We start from the raw sequence: 19,205 nt of genomic DNA on the forward strand, positions 1-19,205 counted from the left end.
CGCCCCGCCCGCCGCGCCCCCAGCATGGGGAAACTTCACTCCAAGCCGGGTCAGTGTCCCCGCCCGCGCTGGCCCCTTGGTCCCCGCCGCCCTCGCCCCGCGATTGCTAACTCTCTGCCTCTCCTTTCTTTCCTGCTCCCGCCGCCGCCGCCGCGCGCGATGCGCCTGCAGCCGCCTTGTGCAAGCGCAGGGAGAGCCCGGAAGGTAGGGGCGCGCGGGGCACGGACGGGGGGATGGACCGGGGGGCACCGCCAGCGGCGCGGTGGCCTAGCGCGCGGGGTCTGGTTACTAGGGCCACCCCGCCCCCTCCTTGGGCCACCAGTCCCACAAACCCACTCCGGCGCCGGCTTCTCGCCCCTCCGCTGCCTCACCCGCCGCCTTTCCCGGCCCTCGCGAGCTCCCTGGTCTGGCCCTCGCCCTCCGCTCCCACCCTGTCCCTTCTTCAGACTCCCAGGCCCTTCCCTCAGGATCAGTCCCCTGTCTCTCTGGTCCCCAGCCGATCCTGGTTCCTGAGCCGGCTGTGCCCCCTCTCCTGACACCCAGGGCCCCTCTTCCCTTCCTCCGGTCACTGCATAGCCCTTGGTGCCTCCAAGCTCTCCAGCAGGGTCCTGGGGTCTGGGTCTCCCTCCTCTGAACCCCAGACGGTGGACTTGGTGCTGCTCCCCTCCAGCTGCCCTCAGTATCCAGCTCTTGGGGCTTCCCCCTCCCCCTCCCCTTGACTACCCCTGCCCCTTACCCAGCTGCTGACCAGACCCTCAACCCCTCCCGCCTCCACTGCCTCTACTGCCCCCACTCCTAGGCTCTAGGGTCACTTCCGACCTAGGGGCCAGACTCAGGGTTCGTGTTGTCCCTGCCCCAGGTGACAGCTTCGCAGTGAGCGCCGCCTGGGCTCGAAAAGGCATCGAGGAGTGGATCGGGAGGCAACGCTGCCCGGGCGGCGGCTCCGGACCCCGGCAGCTGCGGGTGGCTGGCACCGTTGGTAGAGGCACCCGGGTATGATCCCCTCTCCTCCCTACCACCCTCAGACATGGGTGTCTGTACCACCCACCTCAACTTTTAGTAGCCTCCTGGCATAGCTTCTAAGTCCAGAACCCTCTTCTCGGCTGCCTCCTGCCCCACCAGTGTGCCCCTGCGCCCCCAAGCCCTGGGGAGCCTAAGAGGTGGCCCAGACACCAGTCTCCTGTCCAGCTGGGGGCAGAGCTGCCTGGGCGAAAGGCCCTGGGTGAGGCAGTGGTGCCGGGTCCGGCAGCGGGGAGCTTGCCTGTGTGGGAGGGATTTGGGGGTTGCTGTGACTCACGCCTTGCTTCTGTGGCCAACATTCAAAGGTGGGTTTCGAGGTAGGCTGGGGAGAGAGGAATGGCATTTCGGGGTGTCTGGATGGAGGGCAGGACTGCACTGGCCGCATGACCTGTGGCGCCCTCAAGTGTGCTGAGTGTTGGGGGCATTCCTCAGGACGATTTGCCCAGGAAGCCCAGTAGGGCAGGCTGCGATCTGGGTAGCAGAAATGGGGGCGGTGGGGGGCACTGAGACCCGGTAGACCACGTCGTTTGGCCACAGGCAGAGAGTCACAGTCTGCTATAGCCCAGGCCCTGCTCTGAGCCGTCATCAGTGGGCCCCAGGTTGGAGTTGTGCGTGGGGAGAGCAGTCGATGTGACAGGGAAGCGAATGAGTCCGGCTCCCGGCCCGGGACTGGAGTTCACAGATGTCCTAGGAGCTCTGGAACTCTGCACGGGGCTTTCAGATGGTCTGCGTGGAACTTGAGTGAGCCAAGGATCAAAGGATGAATCCACTTTTTGATGTGACATTTAATTTTTTTTCTTTTTTTTTTTTAAACTTCGAGGGGAACAGACTGAGTCTCAGGTCTGGCTGGTTCTTTGGTCTTGTCCATGGGCGGGGGAGGGGCCGTGTGTGTCGGGTGGTGGGCTCGGGGCTGGGCGCAGCTTGGCTGTGCCTGCGCCTGTGTGTCTAGGGGAGCCCCCTGCCCCCCAGTGCCACTTAGCCGGGAGCTCGCTCTGTTCCATTTCGCTTCGTGTGTTGCCTGAAGAGCAACTGGAGCTGCTGTCCCCTTAGTAAAGGTCAGAACTTGGTGGGTGGGGGGCACAGCGGTTGGGGTCCTTTCAAAACACAACTACAAACTTCCCTTTCTTCCCCACCATTTCCAGTGTTTGATCTACTTATTTATTTAAAAGCCCAATGAAAACGATCCGATTTAGCCATATGAACAAATGCATTTGCGCTCAGACAGAGGCCGACCGAGTGGATTTCCATTAATCAAGTTTTGGGTTTTTTTCAGCCTGTTTATTTTTACAAAGTATTCCTGCAGAATGACATTTATTTGCAGTTCCCCCCCCTTTTTTTCTTTCCTTAACTGCCAGGCAGCTTGCTCCATGCTTTAGGGAAAACTTGAAATACAGCGAGGGCTTACTTCAATTGACTTTTATCTTCAAAGCCATAGCAAATGTTACCCGCATGTTTTTGGTGGGTCTCCTTGGCATCCAGTCCTGGAGGATGGGAGGGAGGAGGAAGGAAGGAGAGGAAAACAAAAGTCTGTCGTTTTTAATTAAATAGTAGTGTTCCCAGCAAAAGGAATGTGAGCCAGTAAAAGTTGCCATTGGGGGAAATGAGGGCGGGTGAGGAGGGGGCCCCAGCGCAAGCCTGTGGCTTTGGTGAAGTCACGGAATCTGGTTGCTTGGTTTCTTCCCCCAACTGACGAGGGCATGAGTTGGTGCCGGCCCCCTTCCCGAGCCCTCTCTCTGAGAAACGCTGAGGGGTCGCTCATGTTTGTTCAAAGTGCTTTTGAAGAAGTGAGACCCGGAGGCATCACTGCGACATGTGTGTGTGGGGGGTGGGGCCCGCCATGCCAGTATTAGAGGGAGGAACCTCTGCTTCCTGGAGAGTTGGCCTGGGTGGCCTGGGACCCAGATGCCCGCACCCCCCAACCCTGGCCCAGCTCCTGAGTCTGAGGCCGGCTGAGGGGCATGTCTGGGCTGGGGGATCAAGTGGACCCTGAAGGGGTGAAAGAGTGCACCTCGGGGCTGAGCTGTGGGTGCCAGCCAGGAGGCTTCAGGGGGTACCTGGAGGGATATTTTTCCATTGACAGGTATTTCTTTTACAAACAGACAAAAAAACTAGGACACCCACCCATGTTTTCATGGCTGTTATTGTTTAGCATGCAAGAGCATCGAATGTCAACTGGGAGAAAAAAATAAGTACAAGTGATCAAAATTGAGTGTGTCGAAGGGAATGGGCAAGGCTCAGGAAACCTCGAGCTCGGGGTGGGACAGCAGCGGGCAGGCCTGCAGCCCTGCCGGGTTTCCAGGCTCGCAGGCAGCGAAGAAGGGGGCAGGCAGGTTCTTGCCTGTATCATCAGGATGGAGGAGGTGTGGGCTTCAAAGTCTGCTGAGGCCTGAGCCCCATCTTGGGGTGACCCGTCGCCACTCCTTCATGGGGCCTCCCACCAGAATGGCTGCCTTTGGGGCGCATTCACCCACGTTGCTATTACTGCCCCATGGGCTCTGTGCGTGAGGACCCCTGCTGGTCTGTGGAGTGGCCAGCCAGCTGTGTGGACTCTACTTTCCACCCTTCCCGAGCGCTCGCTAGGACACTGGAGATCAGGTGTGGCGAGGCCCCGCCGGGCGCTCGGCCCAGGTGCTGCCTTCGCAGACTCCCGGGAGCCGGCTCAGGGTTCGTTGAGAAGGGCAGAAACAAGGGGGCCCCTGCTTGCCATCTCCCTCCCGGAGGGGTCTGAGTAGCTGAGTAAATGTTCAGGGTGTGTTCACGCTGCAGGCAAGTATGGGGTTTGAGGAGCGCTGCCTTCCTGCCACAAAAAGAGATGAGGTCAGGCCCGCCCAATAGCGTGCACCTGCGTTGGTGCACCCACCTCTGTGTGCCTCAATTAGCTCATCTGTAAAATGGGTGTAAAATAACATTCTCATCACATCAGGGTTGTGGCAGGTCACCCTCCAGAATAACCGTTCATAAAGAGTTCCTGAGAAGACCTGATGGGTGGGTTTGAAGTCCCCCTGCCCCTGACACTGTAGACTCCACGAAAGGATACGCGCTAAGGCCGGACTTCTGTCTTTCTGTGGGCACACGGACAATATGAGCTCCTAGGGAGAGGTAATGAGAAATGTGAGGTGCCTGAGTGTGACAGACAAAGGGAGAATAGTGAACAATCTGTGTCTGACAAGAACGCGCCAAACCATGAGAAATTAAAATAGCATCATCATCTTAAAGAGATGAAGGAAGATACTTGGACACAGGACACGGCAGCAGGCAATGACAGAAGAAAGCCACTTGGCAATACCAGGTCTGAGAAATATAGCAGGTGAACTACAAGAGCTTGCCAGGTGGGGTGAGTGGATACGGGGCAGGGATTCGGGACAGGAGAGCCCGGAGGAGAGCTGTGCGCCGGTGCGTGTGCTGGGGTCACGCGTGCGCCTGGACAGCCGGACAGAAGGCAGACCCGCGCCGCTGTGCTGTGGCCCTTTTGTTCTTTTATAGCAGGGCTGCCAGGAGGAACGGGCCAGAGCCTCCCCGCAGGCCGGGCTGCCTCTGGGCCAAAGGTGGCTGCCAGGCAGCTTGGTAATTTGACGAGGGGGCACCTAGTATGTTTTGACATTTGGGTGTGGGCCCGGGTGGCTGCGTAGGGACACACAGGGCTGGGTGATGAGATCGGAGGTGGCCCCGCTGCTGCTTGAGCACTGGATTCCAGGGGAATTACCCTTGAATGATACCAGTTGGCACAATTAAAAGGCCCCATGTCTTCACCATATGGAAAGTGTTAGTCCTCCTTACGTGGTTTCAAAGCTATGTGCCGGGAGGTGGACTTGACATTTGAGGTAGAGCATAAATTAAATATTTGGTGTTTCAGAATTAAAAGATGATTTGCTTTGAGGTTGATGGAGGCCTTTGGGTCTCTACTTTCTGGCCTCTTTGAGTTCTCCATGGAGGATCTCCTCCGCCCGTGGCACGGGGCAGACTCACAGCTCCACCTGGCAGTTTACCCTGCTGACAGAGGAGGCAAGATGAGCTGGGCAAAGTGCTGGCAGGGGCTGGGGGGTGGGGTGGGGTCTGGTTTGCAATGGTCTGGGCCCCTTGTGTGACAGGTGGGGGGGGCGAGGGTGTCAGGTCTGGGTTTTAGTACACCCGCCTTTGGAAACTTCTTCGTCGAGCAGGTTGGTTCCCTGAGTCTGGCTCTGTGTGTGTACCCGCTGCTTAGTCCACTGAATTCAGGGACAGCCTCTCTCTCTTGCATTTTATACAAACTGGCAAAGCCAGGGAGAAACTAAATTGGGGGACCAGCTTGGTGTGTCTCTCAGGGGGGTGTTGGGGACGAGTGGCCAGGGCTTCCCTCCTGGGTCCAGAGCACTCAAGGCCTTGCTGAGGGAGAAACTAAATTGGGGGACCAGCTTGGTGTGTCTCTCAGGGGGGTGTTGGGGACGAGTGGCCAGGGCTTCCCTCCTGGGTCCAGAGCACTCAAGGCCTTGCTGAGGCCCCTCCTCCGTGCCCCCACCCCATACCCTGAGCGCTTTACACAGCAGGCTGAACTGTCAGCAAAGGTAGGATGGTGTCTGAGGGGGACGTCACCCCTGTGGGCAGCATACACGCTGGGCACTCTATTTGCTGAATGAACAAGGAAGTGAGAGAATGAATAAAAGGTTGGGTCCCTAGCCCTGTTCCCCCCAGCCCCCCACCCCGCCCCACCGGAGGGAACTAGGGCCAGGAATAAATCCAGCCTTCTCTCAGACATTCAGCTATGAACAACACCAGTCGTTGTTTTAACTATGAACTCCCAAGCTGTGCCAGACATTGGGGACAGTGCAAATTCAGGCGTGGTGCCTGTCCTCTTGTGGCTTCCAGTCTCATAACGGAGATGAGAAGAGCACGTTGACAGTTACCCTGTGAGAAGCGGTGTGGGAAGCCTTGATGCCAGGGCCTGAGAGCGTGAGGAAGCTGGGAGAGTGTGAGGGTGCATCGCTGCTGGGCTGGAGGCCCGGGCTTGTCCCTGTCCCTGGTGGGGGCTGGGCTGGGCAGTGGGGAGGGACGGGCCTCCAGGTGGTTCTGTAGCCTGTTGGGACTGGGAATCTCCGCGTCACTCTCGGCACAAAATCCTGATGGTTGGGGCCTCTGGACATAATCGCGCTACCTGTCAGTCTGGACAGCGTGTGGGGTGCAGTGGGAAATGTTAGTGTGCCCCCCACCACCAGTGCCTTCCTTAGAGCTGATTACGCAGAGTATCATGGCCAGGGACTTGGGCACATTGCTCCAGCAGTTTGGATGGCTTGGTGGCCCCTGTTGCCCTGGGGTGAGGGAAAACTGGAGGTCCAGTGCCCAGCTGTGGTGGGATGTGGGAGGCCCAGGGTAGGATGGGCCGCTCAGAGTCAGAGGGGCCAGAGGCAGTGACGTGCCAATCCCAGAGAGAGCCCCTCCCTGCGAGGAGCTATGTGACCCTGTGCCAGAGAGAAGGGGCCCCGTGCCTTGGTTTACCAGATGTGTCTGAGAAAGGGGAGTTTGGAATGGTCCTCGAATCCAGTGTGTGGCTGTGTGGCGGGGCTAGAGGTGCTGCTGATTCAGGCACCCCACAGTCCTCCTAACTTGAGGGTGCCATAGCCTCACTCTGGCTGTGGGTTTGCAATGTGTTTTGGTTTAGAAACTTTTGGAATTTTTAGGTCGCCTGTTGGATTCCAAAGCAGGCACTTCCGGCTGCCTCCCCAACTTCCCTCTCTTTCTCACTCACATATGTTCTTTCCGTGGCTCTTGTCTCTCACAGACATTCTTTCTCTTCCTCTTGCTCTTTCTCCCCCTCCCTCTCCCACTCTCCCCCGAGGAAGGAAAAATTCAGACTCTCACAAACAAAATATCTGCCATTCCATCTGAGGGAGAACTGAGGCAGGAGCCCAGAATATTCTGGAAGAAAGTCCAGAGAGAGTGCTGAAGGCCCTGGTTGTTTAATCTGGAAGGCGGTCTTTGATGTCACCAGCTCCGTTTATCCTGGGAAGCTGCCTGCGCCTTTATGGCTGGCTTCAGGCTCTCCGCATGAAGAATGGCCGAGTTCCTTCAGGGCAGGAAAAGCCTGACCACTCCCCAAAGGGCAGTCCTGGTGACTCTGCCATCCTGCCAAGCCCAGGTGGGGTGGAGCACCTTTTCCAAACAAGCATTTCCAGAGACATAAGTAATTCTTTGATAACTTCCCAGGAAAGCAGAGGGACTGCTATGCACGCGGGCACCGTCATGGGGTTTGGCACGGAAGGCCTCAGGTCCCTCCACTGAAGTCATCCTTCTCCCCAGAAAGGCGGCTGCACTCACACTGGCCAGCAGGCTTTGCCCACTGAGGTGTTCCCCGGCATGTTTGTTTAGAGGGCTGCGAGGAACTGATGTGAGCTCCACTTTTCCTTACTCCCTGAGCCCTGTGGTCTGTGGTCTATGGCCTGTGTGCGTGGCCTTGTGTTTGGCTGACCCTTTTCGGAGGACCCCAGGCTATGGGGTGGGCTTCACGTGATGTGGCATCAAGCTGGAAGGGCCTTTCCTTCTCCAGGTCTCAGATTTTCCAGCTGAGAAGTAGGGTCAAGTTTTGCATTATGATTTAGCAGCTGTCTGGATTGCTTTCAGGTCATCTGGGTCTCTGTGTACTAGATATGTGCCCACTTTGGGCCGGGTGTGCCTTCCCTCTATAAACAGAGAGCGTGCCTTCCTTCTTTTCATGGAGCTTGCGGGCTAGGAGCAAACGATGGACATTCTTATAAAGCAAATTGCACAGTCTCAGTTGTGATATGTATTGGGTGCTTTGAGAACATTAAATGTGAATCAGATCTAATCTGGGTGACTTCATTCCACAAATACTTGAGTGTGCTTCGAAAACTATGGAAACCATGAGGAAAAGGACACAGAACTTGGAGTTCAGAGGAACTGAACTCTCATCATTGTTCCTCACCTGTTTTTCTTATCTTATTACATGGGGTATAAAATCCTACCTCTGTTGAATAACCATTCGGTATTGCGACGTTCGTTATTTAGCTAATTAAGAAAGCTTTCTTCAAACCCTGGCTTGCTGAGATCTTTTTTGGTGGATAAGAATTTTAAATGGGCACCATTCTTAAATTTCATCAAATGCTGTTGGGGTGTTGATGGAGCTGCACCCTTTGTTGATGTAACGTCTGACCCCCACAACTGATTTATGTTCAAGATTTCCTAGTGTTCAACTTCCTCTGCACGCCTAAGCTCAGTTCTTTGTGATGCTAGATGGCCGTCTTAGAATATTGTTGTATTTCATTCACTAATATTTTACGTGGGATTTTTGTGTCCGTGAGATTGGCTCCTAGTTTGGTGAGGCAGGTGCTGACTAATGAAGCCTGTGAGGGTGGGACAGAGGCACAGTGCGGGCTCTGTTGGCGGGGTCCCAACTTGCTCAGGGCTGGGGGTGATCAGCAGCTTCAAGCCCAGAGGTGGTTTGAGCTGGGCTAGGGGTTGCGCAGAGGCAGAGGGACTGGCAGCTCCGGAGACAGTTCCGTGAAGAGACACACGCCTTCGATGCTGATCGACGCCCCTTGGTGGAAGGGGCGCTATCACCGGGGCCTTTCTTACGGGACAGCAGTTTGTTCTCTGTCCAGGGGGACCAGCAGGGCGAAGCGAGCCTTGTGACCAGGGGGCTGTCCTGTGGGAAGAAGGAATGTGGGGATGGGCTCTCAGTTGTAAAAATACTTTGGAGGATAAAGAGGAATCAAGTGACTGTGTTTGCTGGACTTGAGAAGACACTGAGATCTGTGCACAGTGCTTACTTCTCTGGGGGCCCACGGGGGTCCTTGAGGTGGCTGCAGACCCGCAAAAGCCTAGGAGAAGCAGCCCTCGCGGCAGTGCAGGGTAGTGGTTACAGAGCAGGGCCTGTGCTCATCCCCGAGTCAAGTGCTTCTGCACCATTTTCTGACGGTGGACCTGTGTGGAAGGCCTGGAGGGGCCCCTGCCCAGCTGCAAGTGGACGGCTGAAGGTGGTCCACACAAAAACTTCCAGAGCTCCCGGGTGGCCAGGGTTAAGGGAATCTTCACAGAATGTTGGGACACCCAGACACTGCAGGGTCCCTGGTGGAAGTGGGAAGCTGTTGCCCCACTACAGGCCCTGGGAGGAATTGGCCCCTGTGGTAGCTGCAGCTGAACAGGCCGGGAGACCAGGCAGAAGCAATAAATATGGAGGATTGATCATATCAGGGACCTGATGCAGAAGTAGCAGAAGGAGGTGGGCAAGAAATACCTCATCCTCAGCCCGCCTGCCCTCTAGCTTCCTGCCAGTGCCTCCCACTGGCTATCGTTGGAAGCCACAGTGAATTAGTCCACAGGGTACACAGAGAAGGGTGGGGAAGAGAAGGGTGGGCGTGACACTAGAATAAACACCTCTATGCTCCAGTTTTCTCCCCTGAAAATTAGGGGCGACCATACAATCTGCTCAGAGGGGGCACAGTGATGAAGCCTGCCCAGTACAGTATGTGTCCCTTGCGAGGTGGCTATTGATGTTGTAACCACAGGAGAGACACAAGGTCACGGGGAAATCAGGAGGACTTCCTGAAGGAGATGGCATGTGAGTAGGGCTCAGATGAATCAAAAGACTGAGACCAGAGTCAGAATCTCAAGGACCTATAGGGACCAGTGAAGTCACATGAATGATTACAGCAGACCCCTGAGGGGTGGGGGACTGGGACACCCTGGGGAGTAGGGGACCTGTTGGTTGAGTGGCAGTGACAGGTAGACTGAACCAGTCTTTGCCGTGTGGAAATGTGGCCTGATGTTGCCACACCTTCTGATCACGAAGAGAAGATAGTCATCTGGTTTTTCTGTGAAATCTTTCCAGTAAAAAAATTACCATCAGCCAAATGAAAGCCTTAGAAAAGACCTCCTTGCAGGGGACCTGGGCAGCCAGCTGTAACTGTAGTCCCCTGTAGTCTGGCAAGTGTTGATTTAGACCCTTAAGACCTTGGTGGGTGTGAGACTGTTAATGGTAACAGAACATGCAGGTGAGCATCAACAGTGCTCAACTTGGTGCCTCATGCTTCACATGGGCCATTCCCCGACGTACAGAAGGGGACAGAGTCAGCCCCCAGCCCCGCCAGGGAGAGCGGATACAGGCTGCACAGGGGCGGCGGTCCAGTCCAGGCACCGGTGGGAGAACCGCATGGGGGGGGCGGGAGGAAGGTTAGCACAGTGGCCAGCACCTGCACACAGTAGGTGTCGGGGTTAGGGGGGTGGCAGTGAGGGCTTTCAGAATCAGACTTCCTTGTCCAAGGCCCTGGAGCCTGTCCTCAATGGGGTGACCCTGGTCCATGGGAGGGCTCATCTCCGAGCCTCAGTTTCCACATCTGTGGGATGGGTAGAGTCCTCCATTCCTGGCTCACGGAGCTGTCCTGAGGATGAAAAGTGCTGGCAAACCAGGGAGAGTAAAGCAGATGCCACCCCCTTTTATGCAACCTCACTGGTGATCCCTGAGGGGTGCCCTGAGGGTGAGGAGGGAGAAGCGGTGGGTGTGGTGGAGAGTGGTGGGAGGGCCTCAGACTAGGCTGGGGAGCAACATTTAACTTGAGACCTAAAGAATGAACAGCCAGGTGAGGAAAGTTTTATCAGTGCTTCCAGGTAAAGGGTGTAGGAAGTGCAAAAGCCCGGAGGCAGGAGCAGAGCAGGGACGTTCTCAGTCAGTCTGGGTGTCTGCCTCTGGGCGGGCAGACAAATATTAGGACAGAAACGTGGGCCTGGCAGCAGGCGGGCATCACTTCCGGTGGGCGCCAAGGTGAGCTTTGTCAGCCCACGCAGATCTTCCTCATTTTTATTGTTTTCTCAATGTCTGTTGACTCCGGCTTCTCTCCTTTCTGACCGGGGCAACGGGAGAGAGCCTAGTGTCCAAGGAGCGTGTCAGCCTGAAGCTGACTGGCTTCCTGCCTGTGCTGCTGGGTCCCTGGACTACAGAGCCCTGGACCGGGGCAGGAGTGGGGGCATGGTGGTGCAGGGGTACAATGATGGCCTCGGGTCACAGGGTGGATGTGCCCACCTGGGGCCAGAGGTGAGGCAGGGGAGGCCACGGCCACCCAGATGAGCTCAGGCCTGAGGTGTTTCCTGAACTCGGAAGACCGCGTGAGCTGGGGGCCTCACAGAGAGTTTTGATTTGTGGTGGCTGTGCTGCATGACTTTGGGGGTGCCATGGTCCCTCCATGCCTGGATTTCCTGGGGAAATATGTTCCTTCTCAGGGACATATTCTGCCTGACTCGTTGTTTACCCTCCCTCCCCCACTGATCAGGTAGTCTTCAAAAGCAAACAGATGCTGCTCCCCACTCTGACTGGTAAGTCGTCTATCCCCCTGCACCTCTGGCCTGTACTGAAAGCTGGGTACCAGGCCTTGGCAGGCAGAGCACTGTCCATCCTAGTCAGTCCTCACAGCCCACTCTGAGGCAGCCACTGTCATTATCCCCATTTTACTGATGGGGAAACTGAGGCTTTAAGGAGGCCTCCCTCCTTGTCCAAAGACACTTGCCTTGGTAGACATCTTGCCAGAGCAAGATTCCAATTCAGGTCGGTTTGATTTAGAACTGTCTTTAAACAATACTCCCCCCCACCCCCCTTAAACTGTAGGTTATCACTCTACTCCTGACTCATGACCATTGTGAAAGGAAGAAATAGCGAATAAAAATATACGCGGTCACATATCGTGAATGTAAATATGACTTTGGACGCCTTCTTGTATAGTTTACAGCCTTGGGCATCCGTGCCTAAGCTAGTTAGCGAGAACCCCGGTTGATGGCGGGGGCTGTCTCTGCATACATCTCTGCCCAAGCCTATCATGACACAGGCCTGACTGGGTTCCGCGGGCCCTGTCACCGATGCGCGTGCTGAGCCTGAGTGCCTGGCTTCGAGTCCCAGCTCTGCTTCTCACGAGCTATGTGACCTCGCGAGGTCTCGGACCTCTCTGCGCCAGAGTTCGCTTTCTTGTCTTCAGGACCTTTGAGTGCTGCTTAAAATACAGACCTTGGGCCTCCTCCGCCCAGTCCTGGGAGCCCTCTGCGCTGGGCCATCCTGTGTTGATGGGCTCTGTAGGAAGAACGGTGGGGCTGCTGCAGGAGCGGGAAGGATGAGGGCTGGCTGGCATTGGCATAGAGGTGGGGTCAGGTGCGTGGCCCTAGGAGAAGCGAGACGGCTCCTGCCTCGTGGGCTCCAGCCATGGCTGCCTCCTGCATGCCTCCCCCTGCCTGTGGCTCCTTAAGCCCACGAGCGGATGGAGAACTTTGTGGACAATTACCAATACCTGGCCTTCTCTCAAGGCCTGCCAGGCCCCTCCTTTTGTATCTGGAAGGAAGGAGATGGTCAGCGACCCGTGGACTAGTGCTGAAGAACTAAACTAGCGGCTTCCGCCTGGGACAGCACAGCTCTGCAGCCCAGTGCCGGGTGCATCTGGCCACCCCCAGCTTAGGGTGGGGAGGGGGGCGGTTTGCAGCAGGTAGTGGTGGAAGAAAACTCTACCCCGGGAGCACAGGTGGAGCTTCCTGAAGCTCCTTCCAGAACCCTCTCCCTGGAGGCATGTCTGCTCAGACTCGGGGAGGGCGGGGAGGGCGGGGAGGGCGGCTGGCCCTGCAGCACTGTCAGGTGACAAGGGTGTGGGGCTCCTTCCAGGAGGGGGTGGGGGACCCTCTCCTGGTGTCATAATCAGGCCCATCTTGGCTGGTTAGCCGCGGTGTCCTGCTTCGCTGTGTCTGGGCTTCCGGGCGAGGACATATCCCCTCGGCTCCAGTCTGCAGGACTGGAAGACAGACCCATCTGGGTGGGGCGGCAGCTCGGGGTGGGCTCCGGTAGCAAGAGCCAGTGTTTACTCAGAGCTTTATGGCTGTGGAGCCTTCCTCACAGGGCCTTTAATATCTGCAGAAATCTGGCCAGGGTCAATAGTAATACTGCGGAGAAACTGAGGCCGGCAGTGAAATCCAGGGGGCAGGCGCACTGGTCCGCACGGGTCCTTGAGGCCCTGCTCTGCTCAGCACAGCGCCCAGGGGACGTGACGGGTGTGTGGCCCTCAGAGGAGCCTGTGACCTGGCTGGAGAGGTCGGGGCCTCACAGCGGCAGAGAGTCAGGCCCTCCCTTCCCCTCCCGTCTCAGAGCTGCGCAGCCCCAAGTCTTTGAACCCCGCCCTTCAAAAAGGTCCTCACTGTCTTCCTTTGGTAAATTTAAATCATGCACATGGTAAAACATCAAACAGAAAGAACCTGCAAAGCAACAGCAGAAGGTAGATGATAAAGGAAGTCTCCTTCCTGCCTCCACCACTGGCCGCCAGCCTCCAGCGCCCACTTCTGCGCGCACACACGCATCTGCACGGGCCCCGAGCGGGTCCCGCTGGCCGGCACAGCATGGCCCAGAAGCCGCGGTGTGTGGGTGAAGTGAAAGATTCATTTAAGTTGGGGAATCATGAAGATGTGATGGAGACTTAAATGCTTTCTTTTAGGTTAGATTGTAGCTATCATCAGGCTGTGTACTGCCCCCCCCACCTTATTTTATAGCATCATGGATTTATTTATTTTTACATCATTGTTCATATTTGTACGATATTTAATTTCTTGCCCCTGATGTATTCCCCATAAAACTCCCATCACACACCACCCGTGAACCATCACCATAGTCTCTTGTGCTCTTCCCTCCCCTGGTTTGTCCCTCTGCCTACCCTCCCATCTTGTATGTCTCATTTATAATTTGTCTACTGGTTTTATCTTTTTTTCCCCTGACCCCTATTTCAATTTCTCTATATTCCTCCTATAAGCGCAACCATCTGATATTTTTCCTTTTCCTTCTGACTTATTTCACTGAGCATCATCTGTTCCAGCACCATCTAAGTTGCTGCAAATGATACGAGTTTATCTTTTTGATGGCTAAGTAGTACTCCATTGTGCATATACGACTCCTCATCTTGATCCAGTCATCTGTTTTTGGTCATTTGGGTCGTTTCCATATCTTAGCTATTGTAAATAATTCTGCATAAGCATAGGAGTTGGTCACCTTTTAAAGTATAAATGTCTTCTGGAAGTGACATCATACAATCTTACCTGTCTCAGCTGCCGAGCCTTCCCCTGTGGTCCTGGGCCATTGTTTATGCCACTGTCTCCTGCTACTGGGCAGCTGGCTGCTTGTGGGCGTGTGCCTGTGGCCTGAGGTATGTTCCCGACATGCCCATGCCCCAACTCACATGCCATGTCTCTACGTGATGTCCAGCTGAAATTCTGTTCCCCACACTGATGTGATCTCCAGGTGGGGCTCCACTCCCCCCCACTGCACACCTGATGTGATTTCCAAGTGTGCTCCCCCAGAGCACACCTGATGTATCACCAGGTATAATCCCTCTGCTGCACACCTGATGTGACCTCCTCCCCCACACACACACTGCACACCTAGATGCAATACCTATTCCTCTGATGTCATATGGTCACTCAGGAGTGGGGACTGGGATTAGACCCCCAAATCTCAAAGGCTGGGAGGAAGAGGGGCAAACGGTTCTCTAAAGGAAGAGCGCACGGGATGGGTGGGGCCAGCAGCGTCACCTGCCCTTGGTGTAACAGCAGCTCCGCAGCCACTGCCAAGCCTGGGCAGGATCAGGGCACCTTGGCAATGAGCTCTCCCTCAGGGAGGACCTCTTCTGGCCATTGGAGGTTAGAAGCCAATTAGTTTGCCACCTCCTCCAGGTAGCCCACAGGGGTCACAACCATCCTTGAAACATTCTAGCCTTTCTGTCATGAGCAAGGGGTGGATCATTTTTAACCATCGGGGGTAGGTAACAAGACATTTGGAATTCTGTGGAACCTGATGGTGTCCCTCTCAGTAACTTTAACTCAGTTTGGGGTGTTTGTAGCTATTTTTTGGTATGACTTTTTTTTTAAACAATACTGTATTTTTACATCATTTTGTGCCTTTTCCATCTCCGTTGTCATCCCCGTGGGCTTCCCATCATCAAATCACCTGTGTGCCATCACCATAGTCCCGTGCACTTCCCCCTCCATTTTTGACCCCATTCCCCACTCCACCCCCTTGAATGTCTCTGGCATATAGTCATTCATTCTTATTCCCCCCCCCCCGACCTGGTGTATGACTTTTTTATTCATCTCATTTTCATTTTCTTAAATAGTTCTTTTTCCAAATCCAGGGGGCACAGAGCTTTGATTCGGGGCCTCAGATTCAGGTTTCTGCTGAATTGGTGACATCAGGCCTCACCTGCAACATCAAGACGAACACCCACTTTTTGGAGTCTGTCCAAGCAGTGAATGAAATACTGCACATAGCGATTTAAGGCTTAGCCCCCAGTAAGCACTTCGTAAACCTACTCAGTAGTCTCTCAGGCCTCTGGAGCGGCCGCTCTGTCTGGACGATTCCCACTAAAAACCCACCTGCCTCTTTCCAGGGCCCCAGACAGCAGCTGGAAGGTGCTTGGTTGCTGTTTGATGGCTGGAGAGGTTCAGAGAGCACATCTCTGCTTAGGATTCCTGTAGTGACGCTCCGTTTCTGCAGGGAAGTGGAAGGCGGGGAGCTTTCAGTGACTTACCCAGGTATCTTGGGACTAGTTTGGGCCCCTCAACCTGCTGACATTAAGACAACTCACTGATTTTCTAGGTGGTTCCCAGGTGACAGCTCACCGTGTGTTATGGCCATTGGAAGGAGATGCCCCATCTCTGGGGGCCCTTTCCCACCCCTGAGCCCTGATCAGGGACTCTGCTGCCGGCTTCACTGGACACCAGGTCCCTATACCATGTGAACTGGTGCTTTGCTTTGAGGGTATTAAGACAGAGTCCCCGTGGCTAACAGCAGATTAATCAGTGTGAAGGGGGGTGTCTGGAGAGACATGACTTCATGAGCTGTCAGAAAGTCTGCCTTGCCATGGTTCACCCTCCAAGATTTTTGACTCTCAGAAAAGGAACCGCAGATAGAGTTACCAAGTTTTACAGAAATATTTTTACTGGGCAGAAGATTGCTTTATGGTGAGAGCCAGTTATTTCAGGAGACAAGCAAAGAGCCCTTTATTCTCACGTTCTGCGGGAGGAAAATATTATGCCAGGAAGCCCGCTTCGTAGACCGCCTGAGGGGGCCGGGGGGCAAGGCCACATTTCTGGCGTTGAGAGTGGGTGACATGAGCTGTGCGGAGCCTCGGGGGGCCCTGAGATACATCCCCTTTCTCTTATTCCTCCCTAGGGTTTTGGGCTGGCTGTACTGGGAGAGGGAGGACTGAGGTCGTGGAACAGGGAAGGGAGGTGATCAGAGTGGGCTTCGACCTGGGGATGCGTGGCAGAGAGCGGAAGAAACCTAAGCGGCGTCCGAGGGAGGCCCCCGCTGGAGAGGCTGCGGACCTGGGTCGGAGCTGGCTCTGCCGTTTATTGGCCCTGTGACGCTGGGTCCTTTCCCGGGACCCTCAGTTTTCCACGTGTACATTGGAGCTTCCACAGGATGCTGTCACGTGGGCTTGCTGTAGAGCATTAAATGAAATCATTTCCCTCAAGCACTTGCTCGCTCCCTCCGTCCACAGTGCCCACGTTGCATCCGTGCATGCGGCAGGGCGACTGGCTTCATCCACCTTCCCGGAAATACCATCCCGCAGCGTCCTTTACTGCTGCGTCAAGTGCATTTCCTGCATCCTGCATGAAGACTGGCTGATGGCACAGTGGAGGATTTGAAATCTGGGCTGGCCCAGCGCACGGGAGATTGATGGGCCTTATTCTCTGAGCTCGGGCAGTCCTTCAGTTCATGGAAGGGACTGTTCTCTCCTAAAAATCAGGGGGGAAGAATATTGGCTTGATTGAGTCACGGAGGTTTGGCCTCTGTGGGTGAAGACTTTGTTCTCCCTCCCCCCAGCATGGAAGAAGGATGCCTGCCAAAGTTTTGTTTGTGTCTGGAGCAGCCATGTGCCGATAAGGAGACCGCATCCTCGCCCCCTTCCTTCGGACCATAATCCCTTTTAAGTTGGGCGGTCGCAGAGGGTTGATTTATTTCGTTCTCTTCCTCACCTCCCTTTCATTATTTAGAATGTGAGGGAGAGTTTATCTTGTTCTCCAGGAGATCTATGGTTGCAGCTTTGGAATGCCATCCAAGTTTACAGAATGGAGTCTGGTGCCCAGAGCCTTCTGGTAAATATTTTGGGAAGCTGGATTCCACTGGCTGTAGGGCCCGCGCGTTGAGCAATGGGTGCTTTTCCACGACAGATGACTGAACTTGGTCGCCGCTCACACAAAGCCCTGCACTTGAGCTACGTGCGGAGGCGTCTCAGGCCCAGAAGCCCTGCCTCTTACAAGTTAGCTTGAGCTGAGTCTTCCAGCGGGCTCCCCACCCCCCACAAGGGCACACGCCCTGCTTTGTCCTTGACGCCCTTGCTTCCCGGCCCCTTCTCATGCAGCCGCCATCATTCATTCGCTCCCCCCACCGACCCCCAGGCCTGCCCTTGTCTTTTAAACCTCCCTTGGCTCTGCTGGCACCTCCCTTGTTGTGACCAGGATGCTCCAAGGTCCCAGATGGCTCTGGACAAAACCCATCTTCTTTCAAGTCTCCGTTTTCTCACCAATAAAATGCGATGGGAGAAACAGGTACGTCTGGGGAAGAAAAGATCATGTGTGCAGTTGGGTCTGGCCAATGCTTGCTTTTCCTCTCCTAGACCGGGAGCTGTGCAAGGGCTCGTCCCTGTCTCCCTGAGAGCCCCTTCGCACGTGTCTTGTTCTGAGAAGGGCCTGAGCATCTGCTCACACACACGCCGCTTGGGAGTGTCAGCAATTCTCTGGAGGGTTCCTGGGGTGGAGAAAGTCTCTTTCCTTGAATTTCAGATTTTGGAGAAGGTGGCAATGTGTCTTTAGCAGAGAGGCAAGAGCGCAGACGGCGTGTCCACTCTCAGGGCCTCACGTGGTTACTGGATGCTTGAAACGTGCTGACCTGCACTGTCAATAGAAGGAGATTTCAAAGGCTTAGGATGAAAGAAAAGGATGTGGCATTTCTCGCTCCTAATTTTTCCACTGATTCCATAGCACGTTAATATTTTGAAAGGGCACTATTTTAGAGACGCTGACTTAGATAATATTGAAATTAATTTCATCTTTTTAAAAAATGTGGCTAATAGAATATCTAAAACGACACACAGGCTTGCATTCTGTTCCTACCAGGTAGCGCGGGCCCAGATTTAGACCATTCCCAATGATGGTGAATGATATAGCCCTTAAGAAGGCAGAAATTTCTTAGCTTCTTAGGGAATGACAAACAATCTTATCTCTTTAGGACTAGGCCTCGCTGACACGTAGCTCGACATCCCTCAATGCCCAGTATGTCTGTTGTGTTGGGGGGATAGGCTAGCTAGGCTCTGTGTGGAGCCAGAGTCAGGTGATGGCATATGAACAACCTATTCTAGAGAGCCGGCCAGACCGGATGGATGCAATGTTGGCTTTGTGCCTGAGCTGTGTGGCCTTGGGCAAGTTCATGAAGCTCTTTGTGCCTCTGTTTCCTCATCTGTGAAATGGGCATAGAAAGGCTCCTTCCCCCACAAAGTGTTGTATAGACCGAGGGTGCTGGTGAGACATAGCTCTGTGCCCGAGATGCAGAAAGCCCATGGTGAACAGGACAGTTGTTATTGCTGCTCATATTAATATGGATGTAAGTGAGGCCTAGTGTCAAACAAGTTAGGACATCACTTCCAGAGTTTTCCAAGTGACCATCACACTGCTGGGCTTGGTTTTCCCAACTCGTGCCGAGTGTGCAGTGTGCTAGAGGTGGCTCCTTGAGAGCACCAGTCGTGCCAGCCCTGCCCGGGCACTGAGAGGTTCTCTGCACTAGCACTGGTCATCAGTGATGTCCTTTGCCCAGCCGGGCAGAGCCTCCTGGCTGAGCGGGCTGCTCTTCCCTGGGGCCGCCTTCAAAGGGATTACTGGAGGAAGGTGGAGGGAAGGAGGCTGCTCACTGACTGCCCGACACAGACAATTGGATTAAAGGTGCCTTTCAAGGCTTTGGAAATTGTCAGTGACAAGGGTCGGCCTGGGGACTGCTGACAGCCTTCCAGTAACGAAGCCACACTCCCTCTCTGAGACATAGCTGCGGGGCGCTGCCTTCTGCGGGAAGGGGTGATGGGAACAGGCGCGGCTGGGGTGCGGGTCCACCACCTGGCGGCCTGCGGCTTATGGGGTTCCGTGACAATCTCGGGGGTGGTTTCAGCTGGTCTGGAGACCTGGTGCCCAATGCTGGA

The 19,205-nt window shown here is 55.1% G+C and overlaps 1 protein-coding gene across 1 annotated transcript in view; it reads left to right on the top strand.

Annotated features, from left to right (window-relative positions):
* Nucleotides 1–19,205, top strand: part of NKD1 (naked cuticle homolog 1 (Drosophila)) — a 111,037-nt gene that overhangs the window by 39,289 nt on the left and 52,543 nt on the right. The window contains exons 6-7 of the mRNA XM_012733163.1: nt 172–204; nt 860–993. Coding sequence (XP_012588617.1) covers nt 172–204; nt 860–993 — 167 coding nt within the window. The remainder of the gene's footprint in view (nt 1–171; nt 205–859; nt 994–19,205) is intronic.

This window comes from Condylura cristata, unplaced genomic scaffold (assembly GCF_000260355.1).
Source record: "Condylura cristata isolate star-nosed mole 26May11 unplaced genomic scaffold, ConCri1.0 scaffold00039, whole genome shotgun sequence".
Taxonomy (NCBI): domain Eukaryota; kingdom Metazoa; phylum Chordata; class Mammalia; order Eulipotyphla; family Talpidae; genus Condylura; species Condylura cristata.